This window comes from Physcomitrium patens, chromosome 14, assembly GCF_059467195.1.
Source record: "Physcomitrium patens ecotype Gransden chromosome 14, ASM5946719v1, whole genome shotgun sequence".
NCBI classification, from domain to species: domain Eukaryota; kingdom Viridiplantae; phylum Streptophyta; class Bryopsida; order Funariales; family Funariaceae; genus Physcomitrium; species Physcomitrium patens.
This window is the reverse complement of record NC_143423.1, coordinates 16852879-16867860: the sequence shown is the minus strand read 5'-3', so window position 1 is coordinate 16867860 and position 14982 is coordinate 16852879. Positions and strand designations below refer to the sequence as shown.

General features: G+C 32.2%; 1 protein-coding gene and 1 pseudogene across 3 annotated transcripts; one reads left to right on the top strand and one right to left on the bottom strand.

The window, feature by feature from the left end:
- Window positions 1-8694: 8694 nt before the first annotated feature.
- LOC112291685 (protein UPS3, mitochondrial) lies at window positions 8695-10897 on the bottom strand. 2 transcript variants are annotated; one of them, XM_024539471.3, is made up of 3 exons: window positions 10610-10897; window positions 9520-9908; window positions 8695-9414 (listed from the first exon to the last, which is right to left on the bottom strand). In XM_024539471.3, the coding sequence occupies exons 2-3, from the start codon at window positions 9881-9883 to the stop codon at window positions 9017-9019; spliced, it is 762 nt and encodes a 253-aa protein (XP_024395239.1). In that variant the 5' UTR covers window positions 9884-9908; window positions 10610-10897; the 3' UTR covers window positions 8695-9016. The 2 variants fall into 2 exon arrangements, with proteins under 2 accessions (XP_024395239.1, XP_090112192.1); XM_090256066.1 differs by lacking the exon at window positions 10610-10897 and adding an exon at window positions 10320-10433.
- A 1087-nt stretch (window positions 10898-11984) lies between these two features.
- LOC112291684 (cytoplasmic 60S subunit biogenesis factor REI1 homolog 2-like) lies at window positions 11985-13851 on the top strand (annotated as a pseudogene). The gene is made up of 2 exons (XR_016506458.1): window positions 11985-12449; window positions 12708-13851. The product of XR_016506458.1 is annotated as a cytoplasmic 60S subunit biogenesis factor REI1 homolog 2-like (transcript).
- The last annotated feature ends 1131 nt before the right edge of the window (window positions 13852-14982 follow it).

Below are 14982 nucleotides of genomic sequence, written 5' to 3'. Positions count from 1 at the left end.
AATATACTTAAAGGCAAGATTGATAGCATATATTGATACTCTTTTGACAATATTTGTAAAAAAAAAAATGATATGTTGATAATATACACGGATATCACAAACATACATATTTATTCTAATAGTTATCTAAATAATATGAATAGCTTGAAGTAGATTAAAATAAATTAAGTTGATAATATCTTATAAAAAACCTTCTTAATAACTTCATAGATGTGGATTTGATTTTACACATGTTTGTACTTGATCAATAGATTAGAAACTTAGCCAACAAGTTAGCTACATATTATACATATTGATAGCTTGTAATACAAGTTAATTATATTGTTCTCATATAAAAAACATGTCTTGCAAGTTAAGACAGATGTCTTGCAAGTTATATACTTGACAAAGATCATATAGAATGTTACTACATAGCTTCTAGTTAGATAGTATATATGGAGCTAAGAGTAAAGCCTTCTTCATTCTTATCAATGTCTTTTTAATCCTTAGTCTTATTTCAAGTCTTTCAAATTTTATTTTTTTGGTAATAGTTATTTTAGTTTTAATACTATATTAGTTTTGAATAAATATCTATTTTTTTTAAGTAATAGAAGAGTGTATTGATTTTTTTTTCTTTAAGATTCACATTTTTAATAGTTTGATAAGGATGTTAAATCATTGTTCTTATTATTATTATTTTTTTGAAATAAATGAATTATTCTACTTTTATTGTTAAATTTTGAAGATTTCAAATTATCCACCTTTAAACTAAAAGTTTAATTTTTTATTATTGATTTTATCTACAAAGAGAGTGGACTACATTTTTTTGTAAAAAATTTCATTAAGCATTAGAGATTTCACATTATTTTCCTTTAATTTGACTTGTGAATTTAGTTGACTTGTCTACAGAAGGAAAAATTATGGATTCTACATTCAATGGAAGTGAAAATAAATTTTCAACTATTATAAATCTTCACAAGCTTATTAATATTCTTAGGATTAAAATTTTACATATTTCTAATGTAAACTATAGAGGTATTATTTCCATGCATGTGAAAAAAATCAATAATAAAGTTCAAACTCTATGCTAAGAAGTTTTGTAATTGAAAGAAGTAAGTAAATAAAATTTATAACTAAATCTAAGAAATTTTGCTACTACAACTATAAGAGAGGTAAGGATAAATATAATAGAAAATTTTGATGGAATGAGATCAAAGTTTTGAAGATTTCTACAACAAGTGAAGTTGTATCTTAGGTTGCATCTTTCTTAATATCTTGATGAAAATATTCAAGTTAGATTATAGATGCATTTCTATTTGAGAGTATTTTTTCTTGATTTTTACCTTTGATAGAAAAAGATTTATGATTCTTTTATGAATTAAATTCATTTTTAAAAGTCTTTACAATTACATTTGGAAAAAATGATCTAAAAAAGGTAATAAAGATCAAACTCCTATCTTTACAATAAGGATCACATTTAGCCACCATACATGGTGCGAAATTCCAAAATCTTACTTATAATATAGATTGAAATGATAAAGCTCTTATGAATCAATTTTGATATGAATTAAAAGACAATATCAAAGATTTATTGTTGATAATGCTGAAAGTAAACTCATTGAAACAATTTATTACTCAAGCCATTACATGCAACAATCAATTCTTTAAAATATTCTAAGAACAAAAGTTTGATTGAAGAGATACAAGTCAAGTCATAGCAATAACTTCTAAGTTTTCAAAATCTTATTCATTAAGGTCAAAATCTATGTAAATTAATATAATATGTTTTAAATCTCTTACTAAAAAAAAAAGACTTAACATTGTCAAGAAAGATTGTGTTTATATTGTGGAAAATCTAACACATTGCTTAAAATTATTTAAAGAAGCAACATAATCATAGAACAAAGAGCATTGTTGCTATAGAAGATAATGTGACAAAAGACAAGTTTTTTTTAACTACAATAAGAATCATGTGACTAAAGACTTGTGTAATACCTAACAAAGATCATATTTTTTTAGATCCATCACTTTGCTTTATAATAGAAGTTTATTTAGTATCCAAAAATTATAAAGTCTTTAACTTATTAGATTCAAAAGAATGAAATTATTTTTTAGATGAAGCCTTTGTTAAAAAATAAGAAATATCTTTAATAGAAAAAAATAATCTCATACATATAGAAGTCATAGATGGTTGTTTATTATTCTTTGGAGATATTGTCTATAAAACAATTCTTTTAGGTGTAGCAACTAAAGATTATAAATAACTTTTTGCTAGTATAACCTTTAAATATATTAGATTTTTTATAACCTTAATTTTTTCCATAATTTAGCTTAAGGTTTTGCTAATCGAGTAAAAATCCATAGGTTTAATACAAGTAAATTTTTATTGGTAGGTGAAAGAACTTTCATGCATGTTTTAAAAAAAAGGTGAACTTTTGTTATATATGCTACACCTATTTTTGATAGAAAAAATACTTCAAGTGGCATTCCAAGTTAATACTAAGATGATTTGATGATTTTGAAAATAAAATATAGATTGATAAAGCATTATTTTTATGATTTTTCTATCAATCTTCAAGAAGAAGTTTAACCATCATTTAGAACAATCTATAGCTTATTGCAAAACAAGTTGATTGCACTCAGCAAATATATTGATAAAAATTTGGCTAAGAACTTTATATGCCATTCACATTCCTAGCTAGAGAATCTTATTTGTAAAGAAAAAAAATTATATTTGTACAAATGTAAGTAGAGTGTCAAGGATTCAAGAAGATTACTATTAAGAATAGGTATTATTTATCTTTGATTTTAAGACTTTTTAATCAACTCAATCAAAAGAAGATATATATGAAAATAGATCTATAAAAAATATATAATTTGATATACATTAAAAAAAGATATAAAAATAAAAATATATTTTGAATCAAGTATGAATATTTTAAATATATTTTCATATCTTTTGGACTCATAAATATATCAACCGCTTTTCAATATCTAATAAATGATATTTTTTGTGAATTTCTTGATGATTTAATTATATATTATATAAACAATATTTTAATCTATTCTATAAATATTAAAGAGCATGAACTTTATGATTGTTGTGTATTACAAAAAGTGAGAGATACAAGATTATATGTCAAGATAGAAAAATATGTATTTTATACTACTCAAATTGAATTCTAATGATACATTATTTCAAACAATTACCTTATAATAGATCCTAAGAAGGTTCAAATCATCATTAATTAAGAGATTCCAAAAATAATCAAAGATGAATAATATTTTTTAAACTTTGCTAATTATTATGACATCTTTATCAAGATTTTTTTCAAATTATAGTTCTTCTTATATGTTTGATATGTAAAGACAAACTTGAGTGGAGAAAAGAAGTAGAAGAATCTTTTGAAGCCTAAAAGATAACATTTATTTTTACACCAATCTTCTATGGCATTGACTTTGTTTAGGTATATTTTTAAAGAATAGATATATTAGACTAACCTATAGATGTAACATTGATACAGATGGAAAGAAATGATAAGTTCTATTGGATAGATTTCTATTTAAAGAAATTTTTAATAGCTGAAATGAACTACAAGATCTATCATGAAGAACTTCTTATAATTATAGATGCATTTCAAAAATAACTTCATTATTTAGAAGATACTTCTAATTTAATCCTTATATACATAAATTACAAGAACCTTGAGTATTTCATCACAACTTGTATTTTGAATTGTTGCCAAGCTTATTGAAGCATGTCTTTATCAAGATCACTTATTAATTCAAAAAATAAGAAGCTTTTTGAAACTTTTTCAAGCGAATTCAATCAAATATGTCCTTTGATTTTTTTTTTTCATGATATTAGAAATAATTTTTTAAAATTTCATGATACTTCTAAGTTTGAGTTCAAAAATAATCTACTCTATTTTTAAGAACAATTATATATTTTAGAAGATAAAGCACAAATATGTGTTCTTCAAGCTCATTATAACTTTCCATCAACCAAATATTTTGGATACAATAAGGCTTTATAACTAATATTTAGAGATTTTTTGTGGCTTCAAATATGGAAGACAATCAAAGACTTTTTATACTCATGTGACATTTATTCAAGATTAAAAATTCCTCATAATTAATCTTATGGACTACTTTAGCTATTATTTATTTCAAAACAACTATAGTCTTTTGTTTCTATGGATTTTATCATGGATCTTCCAATCTTAGATTCATATGATTTTATAATTATAATAATAGATCATTATTAAGATTTTATACCATATATAACATCTATCATAAATAAAAAAAATAGCTAAGCTTTTCTTTGGCAATATCTATTGCTATCATAGATTATCTAAAAATATTATATTAGATAGGAAGATTCAATTTGTATCAAGATTTTGGAGGATTATTTTTAAGATTCTAATTGTAGATTTAAAATTATCTTTGACTTTTTATCCTCAAACCAATAGACAAATGGAGCAAATAAACTAAGTTTTAGAGTAGTATTTGAGATATACCATCAACTATCAATAAGATGATTGGATAATTCTTTTGCCATTATTAAAGTTTACTTATATAAAAATACTATATTCTTCTATGCAATAAACATATTTTTTTTATTAATTATAATTATCATCCATAATTTGATGCTTTTGATTTCTTAATAGTTGATAATTGTGAGACAAAATATTTGACAAATTATTTCTATGAGCTACATACAACAATAAAGGCACAATTAAAAGAAGCTCAATAATGATAATAGACAAATATAGATGTCTATCACAAAGAATAACTTCAATTTCATGTTCAAGACAAAGTATGATTATTTTGTTGTAATATCAAGATTAGTTACCTTTCTAACAAGTTGGATTATCATAGATTTAAATCATTTTTTATTTGTGAACAAATCAATTCAATTTCTTATTAATTATATTTATCACAGTCTATAAAGATCTATTTTATATTCTATGTGTCTCTTATTAAATCATATAAGATAATAAATATCTTAAAAAGAAGATAAATGCCACCTCTTCCTATAGAAGTGGATAATAATCAAGGATTGAAGGTAGAAGGAATTTTATACTCAAGGTAGTGTGAAAATAGATTAAAATATCTTATTCATTGGTAAAGATATGATATGAATGAATGCACATAGAAATTAGCTAATTTTTTTGTAATTACAGCAAAGAAGATTGATGCTTTTAATCAACACTATCTATTAAAATCAAGATAAAGAATAACAAATCTTTACTATAAAATAAACAAAAAAAAATGAGAGATTATATTCTATCTTTTATCTTTATTTGTAATTTTTATGTATTTATAGCGATAAAAAGATGAAGAATCAAGAATCAGTAGATTAAATTCAAGAGCTATTATTTGTTGACTTATTACATAAGACATTGTAATTGTCATAGCCTTGAAGATGATATAATAGAAATAAAGATCTTGAAGAATGTTGTGTTCTTCCTTAAATAGATAGCAAGATACAATGCTTTTAATATCATAACCTTGGAAGAGATTCCCCATATTTGGTGATTTCATTAGAAGTAGGAAAGAGTCTTGATGGTGTTTGAAATATTTTGTTTGAAAGAAGTTATAAAGGTTTCAACAACAATCAAATAATAAGGTGGCCTTCTTACCTTAGAATGAGACATTCTAGATGGCTAAGAGGACATATCAACTACCTTTAAAGAAAATAAAGATCAGAGTATATCACAAATACATTTTTTTTTGTATCTTAGACTTCATTAATATGACATCATTGTTCTTTGTAGAATTCATCTCTAAAATGAGGAATAATATCATGAATATATATATTTACTTTAATAATTATTTAAATAATAAAAATAGCTAAAAATAGATTAAAATAGATTTATTTGATAATATCTTGTAAAAAAACTTCTTAAAAATTTTATAGATGTGGCTTTTATTTTACATGTATTTATAATTGATTGATAGATTAGAATCTTGACTAAAAAATTAGTTATATATCACACATATTTATAAGTTGTGGTACAAGCTAATTATGTGGTCTACATATAAAAAACTTATTTTTCAAATTAAGACACATGTCTTGCAAGTTGGATACATGTCAAAGGTCTAATAAAACATTGCCATGTAGCTCCTAGTTAGATAGTATATATGGAGGCAAGAGTGAATCCTTCTTCACTCTTATTAATATCCTTCTAATTTTTAATCTTATTTTAAGATTTTTTAATTTTTTAATTTTTTGATAATATCCATTCTAATTTTAATATTATATTAATTTTGAATAAATATGTACTCTTTCCAAGTGACATAAGAATGTATTAAATTTTTCTTTCTTTGAAATTTATGTCTTTAATAACATGTCCTTTCTAAACTTTCTTATGTATTAATCTCTCTTGTTATTGTATTTTTTATAAATCTTTAGTAAAAATTCTTAAATATAATTTAAGAATAAAATATTGACCTTCAAATTTAGAAGTAGTAACAATTTTAAAATGAAGTTAATAATTTGTCTAAGCTTTAATAAAATATATTTTTTTTTTGTCATAATTAGGTATTTTACAAGTGCGTGATAATTGCACAGGTTATTGTGGGAGTATACCTAGTAGGAAGAATAGTCCACTTTTTATTGTAAAAATATTTAGAAGAAGCATTTATAATATTGTTCCAATTTGCTAGAAATGTAGACTAACTTGCTTTTGTACCTATAGCAAAATACTTCTTGTATTTTTTTTATTATTATTTTTTTTTGAATATGCCATATGCAAAGTAAAATATTATAAGTAGAAAAAATATTTTCAAAGATAATTATTAATGCTAGAGCTTTATTAGATTCAATGTAAATAGGTCTTATATTTTCATACAATTAGAATAATTGAATCAACACGTAATAAAAAAAAACTTATATTTACTCTTAGAGCAAATTAACAACAATTATAAAAGAAGTATTAAAGTTGTTATTCCCACTATTTGCAATATAGGTATTTTAAATCAATTTGACTTATAAATGTAGTCTATAACAATAGAAGATGCATATCTCTTTGCTAATTCAATATATTTTTGCATGTGCAAAAAAAGAGATGTTACCTTATTCTCATCATCACATTGATAAGTATAATAGTATGTATTGTCTTAAAAGGTGTCAATAAAAGAGACGATGAGAGCATAACCATCAAGTGCAATTTTATGCAATTTTTGATGCTCATTATAAATAGTGCATTTGATTATCCAACTTGTAGGATTCCTTTCACAAAAGGCAATTAGAATATTTTTTGGTGGAACGCTTGTTCCATTCATTTGAGGTGTCATGTCTTTCTTTGCAGGTTGAAATTGTCTTACAAATGCATGTCCCTGAAGACATAAAGGTCCATGGTTGTATTCACCATTTTGCACTATTAAGTGTCATTTTCTAGTATCTTGTAAATACTTTGTATGCAATGCAAAATGACACCTAGTTATTTAGCTTGTTGTATTCCATTGACAAATGAGATTTAGTCATCTAATATGAACTTATCTCTTATCACATTTAAAATCAATGCAATCTTTGTCAAACTTGTACTTACAAATGAGGTGTCCTTGACTGTAAGCAACGTCATTTATCTTCTCTTTTATGTCTTCAAAAAAATCAAAAATATTCTCAAGTAGATGAGATATAAAAGACAAACTATCCATTACAAAATCTAAATAACCTTACGCACCACCTTCTTTTCACTCTTTGGATACTAAACACAATATCAAATATATTATAATAGAATAATTCAAAGTGAACAATACATTGACTTAATATATAATATGAAAGATAGAAAAAAGTCATAAAATCATTAAATATAGTCATTGATAAGCAGTTATTGTTATCAACTACATGACCATTATTATACCAATTCTATTTTTAAAAAATCATTATTATATCAATGCAAAAGTGGATTAGAGTAATGATGATGTAGATAAGGCTAACAATCTAAATGCTTTATGATGATGGGTGAATTGATTTAATAAAATCCTTGGTTACTTTAACATGCTCCCATTTGAATGAAATATAAGCAAATTATTACAATATATTCTGAAAAAAAAATCTGAAGACTTTGTAGATCATTCTTTTTTCAAGTTTTTAAACCCTAATTTACCAAATCATTTGTAATTTGATAATTGGATTCTGACTTTAAACCTAAAAACCATACCTATTACATTTTATTGATTTTTTTATTCCACAGGTTATAATTGAAATGTAATCTTAGATCAGAACTAAATTCACAAATTTTAAAGTTTTCCACAAAACATGCCTCCTTTGTGATAATTGCTTTGCAAAATTATCTTTGAAACCAATGCTATTATTTGAAAAAAACACAGAGATTAATACTATGTATTATGTTGGAACATCACAGATAATATCGAAGATGATTTTTATACAATTTGTTTTGACATCAATGCACACAAACAAGATTCAACCTACTTCTGCTTACTCATGTATTTAGTAAAGTATCTGTACATTTTAAAGTACAAATTTTAAGCATGTTGCGCATTCCGGAACAGGCCCTCATTCCACTTTTAGTTACTTTAGATCACTTTTTCAATAACCTAATAGTGCTTCATGATGGTCAACAATACATTTGCATTGGCAATTCTAAACTATCCTTTGGTCAAACTACATTCCATCGAGAGTGAATCACTTATTATAGAGGACTGGCTTTGTTTGAGATCGCAACAATGAACTGAATCTTAACATTGATGAAGTAATAATATAAGTAATAAAAATTATATTGAACATAAATGTGAGTTGGATGAAGAGAGGTTGCCACTTCACCCACAAATGTAATAGTCAATTATATTAACCCACAAGCAAAGGGGGAAGCAAATTCGGATTAAGAATGACCTTGACAAGAATTTTCTATACCATACCATTGCAAAATCGTAGTACATACAGTACCGTGTGTAAACTATTACAATCAAGATGATGCCTGAAAATATCTCACCAAATCTTTCGTAGGTGACAGGCAACAAGAATGCCCCCAAAAGCATGTGTCGTAACCGCTTCAAGAAGTGTTTGTTACAAAGTAGCACCCACGAACTCAGCTCTTTCAAAGATCTTCCACACGTTCGTGTTGCAGGGACTACCAGAATGTGCGTCAAAGCTTTGCTCGGAATTCACAACCAACTGAGGCTGATCTTTTGAAGCTGTTTCTGCCCGTTCCAAAGCTTTGCACACAAACTCTACAACCTCTCTGCCGCGTGCACTGTTCTGCTGAAACTTCTCAGCACACTTTTGCTCAATCTTTTCTGCTACGGATTTCAGGGCTGGCATGGACGCACATGTTATGTTCGTCTCTTGTCTGAAGAGGGTCCAGTTTGCATTGTCAGGATGTGGAAGATAGGAGCATTTTTCTTCAACATCAACGAAGTCTTTCAGAGTTACATTGCGAGTAATCATTTCCAAGGAACGCTTGCCTAAAAGACAGCAAAGCCAGTGTCAATCTCAGTGAATAAACCCTATTTGATGAAAACTAATTAAGGCGAGAGAAGAAGTACTTGACATGGACAACAAGGGCTTACCATTATCGACAATGGACTCCTCTAGGCATTGGCACACGTTTGTTCCCATGAGACGCTGAAGCCACCAGGGGCCGGGAGTATTTACAGTTATTGATCGCGTCGTGAGAAGCTGGCCCCCCTCCTGATCCTCGGTTCTATTCACGATACTAACGTCTACAACGTGTGAGAGTAATGGTCTGTGTTCAGGATCAGCATACTTTCTCCAATTTGCGGCCGTAACCCGCTCCCATGGGTGCCTGTAGATATGCTCTTGCACATATCCTCTAACCATATTGCAAGAAGTCTCAGCGAAAAAAATGAAGTGGAAAGAATGACAAGATTCCCAGATGCAGCGGATAGGACTTGCTGGGACACCAGAGCTCATACCATGCGGCCGCCGATACGAACAGCTGCATACAGTAGTAGAACTAATCGTCAGCCAAACCTACAACACAATATAGACAGATGCAATGCAAGACAGAAGATTGAAACGCGAGAACAGCCTCACAGCGTACATATACCAAAATCATAGGTTGAACAGCAAATTATGACAAGCTGCAGGGGAAATGCTATACAAAAATGTGTGCCAGATGCAGACAATTGTCTCAACCGAAAAAAGAAAAAAGAAAAAAAATCTCAAAGAATTTGCTTTACCAGACTAAAACTGGTAGCCAAGAGCGGAAGCGAAACAGAGAATAGAGCATCCGAAACATAAATTTTAGTTTTCACATGCAAGGGAAGCGTGCTTAATTTCGACATCACTGCTGAACTGAGAAATCCAAGGCTAGTCCACAAATCGTTCAGAAAATACAGGCAACAACCTTGACGAGCAAGTATTCCTCGCAATCCCAAGTAGTTAATGGCGGGGATGATACAAATCACATCACGCATCCACCCGATATTGAAGCAGTTCAAAGAAAAATATTCACAAAAATATCTGCCTGCACTTCACGTTTTCTTCATCTAATCAAGCACCGACCAAGAATACTCAAGCAACGAAATGAGCTCCGAGAGACTCCACTGGAAGCTTCAATAAGTGTAACATTCCACGCCAAACCAATTCAAAGATCCATGCCGCGAATCATTCAAGAATATGTTAACCACATCTCACCTCAAGAAACGAACCGTGAGGTGGCCTTGTCCCGAAGCTCTCTCTCTCTCTCTCACGCCTCCTCGACTCCAATTAGCGATTGACCAAGCCACGAAATACTCTCGAACCTTAGGAAAAGCAATTTTGCCTTAACGATCAAGTAAACAGCAAGAATCCGAAAAGGTAACTGTAGAATGGAGAAGGAAAACACAGAGAAAGTCAAGAGCGCCGTGCACTCGGAAGGCTGGCGGCCGCCACAAGCCGGCCGGATCAGCGCAACACGAGCACGAAGGGGTAAGAGTGAGTGAAGCAGGGAATAGCCAAGGGCCCTGAACAACGCCCTGGAATGAAGAAGCGCACGAGACCCGGTATCCATAACCTCCAACCCCATACTAGGGTGTCAATGTCTACAGATACACATCAGGTTATTAGAGGGTATCTTATAGTCATCAGATGGCTCTTGTGTTGGAGAGCCCAAGTGACGAAGTCGGAACAGGGTCCTCTCCTTCACCGACACTGCTGCAGAAGCGACCAGGTGCGGGACCCAATCCAGACGTGCCTCAAATGCAGCAGAATAAATGTTCTCGCTTTCGTGCGATGCAATGCAAATTTGTCTGTCTCTGGAGGCATTGCAGCTGCATGTGGCTGGAACTTGACCGCCAGGGTTGGGATCAATTGTTGCGCTCCTATAGTTAAAATTCACACAAAGATCTCTGATTATACTTGGATTCGGGGATCGACGATGATGGTTTGGCTTGATGTTTCTGACTTCACGTGGCATGGAGCAATGATTTTTGTGCACTGGCCACGACTCTCAGGAAAATGAGAAGTGAAAGTTTAGAAACTGGGTAAAACAAACGATGTCCACAGGGACAAGGACGTCATTTTAGATATTCCGTTGACCCCGGTTGGCATTCTACTAAGGTGAATGACTTTTTTTTTATTTTTTAATTTTTTAATTTTTAATCCATCTAACATATGTATACGAATACAGTGGGTATAGAGGTTTCGATTTTTAGTTTGAGCTCACCAAGCTACACATCGATTTTTGACGTTTTACTTCCTGACAGAACAGATTGAATATACTTTAACCGAGAACCTTCATGAGACATTAGATTCTTAAATATCCATTTAGATACCAATTAGAATTGACCTGATCGACCATGACCAGTTGCATGACAACGTGGCCCTTGAAGGGACCAACGTGGAGATTGTGGAATTGTTGCCATCCGAGCGTGTGAATAAGGATCTTCATCCCGGAAACGCTAAAATCGGAACCTCCTGCTGCACCTGTCAACAATTTGGCTGTTCTTGGGTTGCGTGCGCGTGGAGCCCACTTCAACATACCGACATCTAACGGGCTTCGATGGCACCTTCCCAGGAGTCAATGCGTGCTTTTGTCCACTACAGCACCCTTACAAGCTTTCAAAGTCCAGTTTCCTTCTTGGGTATTTCTGGGTTCCCTCTGATTGGGTAGTTCGACTGAGGAAGTTTTGAAGGGTTTTGAGTAGCTTGGTGTGTTTATGGGAAGAGAACAAGGGGATGATGAGAGGATTTGCTTGTAATGCGTGCAACTAGACCTTTGCCGACAAAGAGCTGCAGAAGCAGCATTACAAGACCGAATGGCATCGGTACAATTTGCGGCGGAAGGTAGCTGGAGTGCCTGGGGTTACCGAAGCGCTCCACAATCTCCGAATTCAGGGGCTTGAAGCTGAGGGGAAGACGAAAGAAGGCGATCGGGTATTGTACAAGTGTGCGCTGTGCAGGAAGGAGTATACTACTGCAAAGGCGCACGCCAATCACTTGGAATCCAAGCTTCATGTTACGCGGGCGGCTAGCTCAAATGCCCCTTCTGATGCAGGTATTGCTGTTTCTATGATAATTGTCTACTTATGGGAGAAATACTTCGTTAATTCCAGTCTTAGAGTTTTCCAAGTTCCAGAACCATTTCCACAAATAACTTTTTTGTTTAAATTTTATAGACTTGAGGATGTTATTCGTAGTTGTCTTGGTTGTTCGAATTTCGATCCATTCTTGCCAAGTAGCAATTATTCTTGCTATTTTGGTACTTTTGAGGATTCCGCCGTGAGTGCTAACGTCACCTTTACAATGTTACTAGGCGTTGCTGGAACTCGACCAGCTCCTCAGCGGCTGCCCGCTATAATTTTTCAGGAAATTAACACACATGACGACAAGGAGATTTCGGAAGAGGTTGAGGGGAGTGAGGATGAATGGGAAGAAGTCGATGAGGAGGATATCAGTGAGGAAGAAGACAGGGACACTGTTGTAGGGATGGACGAAGCTGGGTGTAATGAGGGTCCACTCTCTGGACACTGGGACCCTAATGGATGTCTGTTCTGTGGCCGAAGCTCCTCCAATCTTGAGGTTTGTATAGAGCACATGCACAGAGAGCATGGGTTTTTCATACCCGATGTTGAGTACTTGAAAGATACAGTAGGGATGTTGACTTACCTTGGTTTGAAGATTACCAAAGGTCACATGTGTCTTTACTGTGATGAGCTAAGGAAGCAGTTTCAGAGTTTGAATGCAGTACGGACGCACATGATAATCAAAAGTCACTGTAAGTTACGGTATGGTGATGGCGAAGGGATTGCCGAAGAGGAATTAGAGGTTTATTATGACTTTAGTTCAAGTTATAAAACACTAGAGAGCTCTGAAATTATTTCTGTAGATTTTCCGGCAATATCATTATCTTCCGGAGGTCACGAGCTTGTCATCAAGGGTTTTGGTGATGAAGAGGGTACTGGCAAGAGAATAGGATCAAGGGATATGGCGCGTTACTTTAGGCAAAGACCTGCTCCTTCAGATCAACGTAATAGTGTTATGGTAAAAGCACTTGTGGCGAGGTACAGTAGCATGGGATTGGCTACTCTCGGGCAAAAGTGGCGCCTTCGCAATGAACCAGAGGAGCAGCAAAGGAAAGCCTCTCGAAGGGCCGAATACATTCGTTCTAAGATTGCTCTCAAGCATAATGTGATTCGGAATCTACCAAGAAATTGCGAATTCTAGAAGAACCAGAAAATTGAATGGAGTTGGTTCATCCCATTCAACTGTAAAATGTTAGTATTATTCGTGTCTCGAGGTTAAAAGAGCCATTGTTTGAAGCTCCGTTAACTGTTGAAGGCTGTAATACCAGCATTAGAGCTTTAGGGATATGGCGGTTTAGTTACTAGGCACTTGTTCATGTATTATACAACTGATTCTTCGATTGCCAAAAGCGCTTGGAGTGCTACCACGCTTGAATGGAGTGTCTCGTGATGTTTTGCTGCTTAGCAAATTCTTTAAAATGGTGGAATTGATTCCGCTACTCGCGTTGATAGATGTTGAACTGTATTTCTAGGATGCTATAATCACAGCCCGCATTTTCAAACATTCTTTTTTTTGTCTTCACAAATGATGGATATTACGACGACTTTCGTGATGTTTCGAAAGTGCGGCATTCCCGCAGCCAGACCTTCATGAAATAATTACGTAACTAGGAGCTCTTAACATACCAACTTGGATGTGCATTCAAACATCAATGGTAAAGTTTTTTGTGCTTCACTGGCAACTGCGATAGAGCCAGGTGATCCAGGTTTTCCAGCATCGAATGATTTCAGAATTTGATCGTTGTGCACTTACAAATGAGAGAGAATATCACCATTGACCTCAGGTGTTTCCAAGACTCGACGAACTCTCGGCAACTGATAACACACTGCATGAGGGAGAGGTCAGACTCATAGTTGCCTGAATTACAAGTCCTTGGACTTGGATCCTGCAAATTATACCCTAACACAAGTAGAGCTGCAGCAATCTCTGCAGTCATCTCACTCTGGGAACATTTCTTTTCTTTCCATTTTTTTTCCACAACTCACTTTTCTCTCAAGGACTATTTTTAGCACCGGCCTTCATCAAAGATCAGGGTCAAAGAACAACTAAATGCTGGCTGCGCAAACCGATCTGAACCAAAAAACATTAAATCACGAGGCTGGCGCACTCCTTGCAGACTCTTCTCTCGGGGATACATATATTGTTATATTGAATACCTAACATACCTTTCTCCATAGCTATGGAGAAAGGTATGTTATATATGTTTCTCCATATATTCAATATATACCTTCTCTCGGGGATACATATATTGTATATATATAACATACCTTTCTCCATAGCTAATGCTGTATTCTCTTGCAGCAGGTATATCACTCCTGGCAGTCACTTCAACGATTCAGTCACTTCAACGATTGCTTAATACAAGAAAAATTTGCCCGAAGTCAAGTCCATAGTAATCCTAAGAACTTGAGAAAGACGGCTAAATTACAAATACAACTTAAAAGGTTTGCTCAATCACAATATTGGGTGGATAACAGTAGCAACCCCAAAGCGAAAGATATAAC

What these genes read in the sequence shown, in the direction of transcription:
- LOC112291685 (XM_024539471.3), bottom strand. Translation starts at nt 9,883, where the DNA reads ATGAGCTCTGGTGTCCCAGCAAGTCCTATCCGCTGCATCTGGGAATCT. An exon ending in GGAGTCCATTGTCGATAATG is followed by an intron (nt 9,415 to 9,519) that starts GTAAGCCCTTGT and finishes GCTGTCTTTTAG; the next exon opens with GCAAGCGTTCCTTGGAAATG.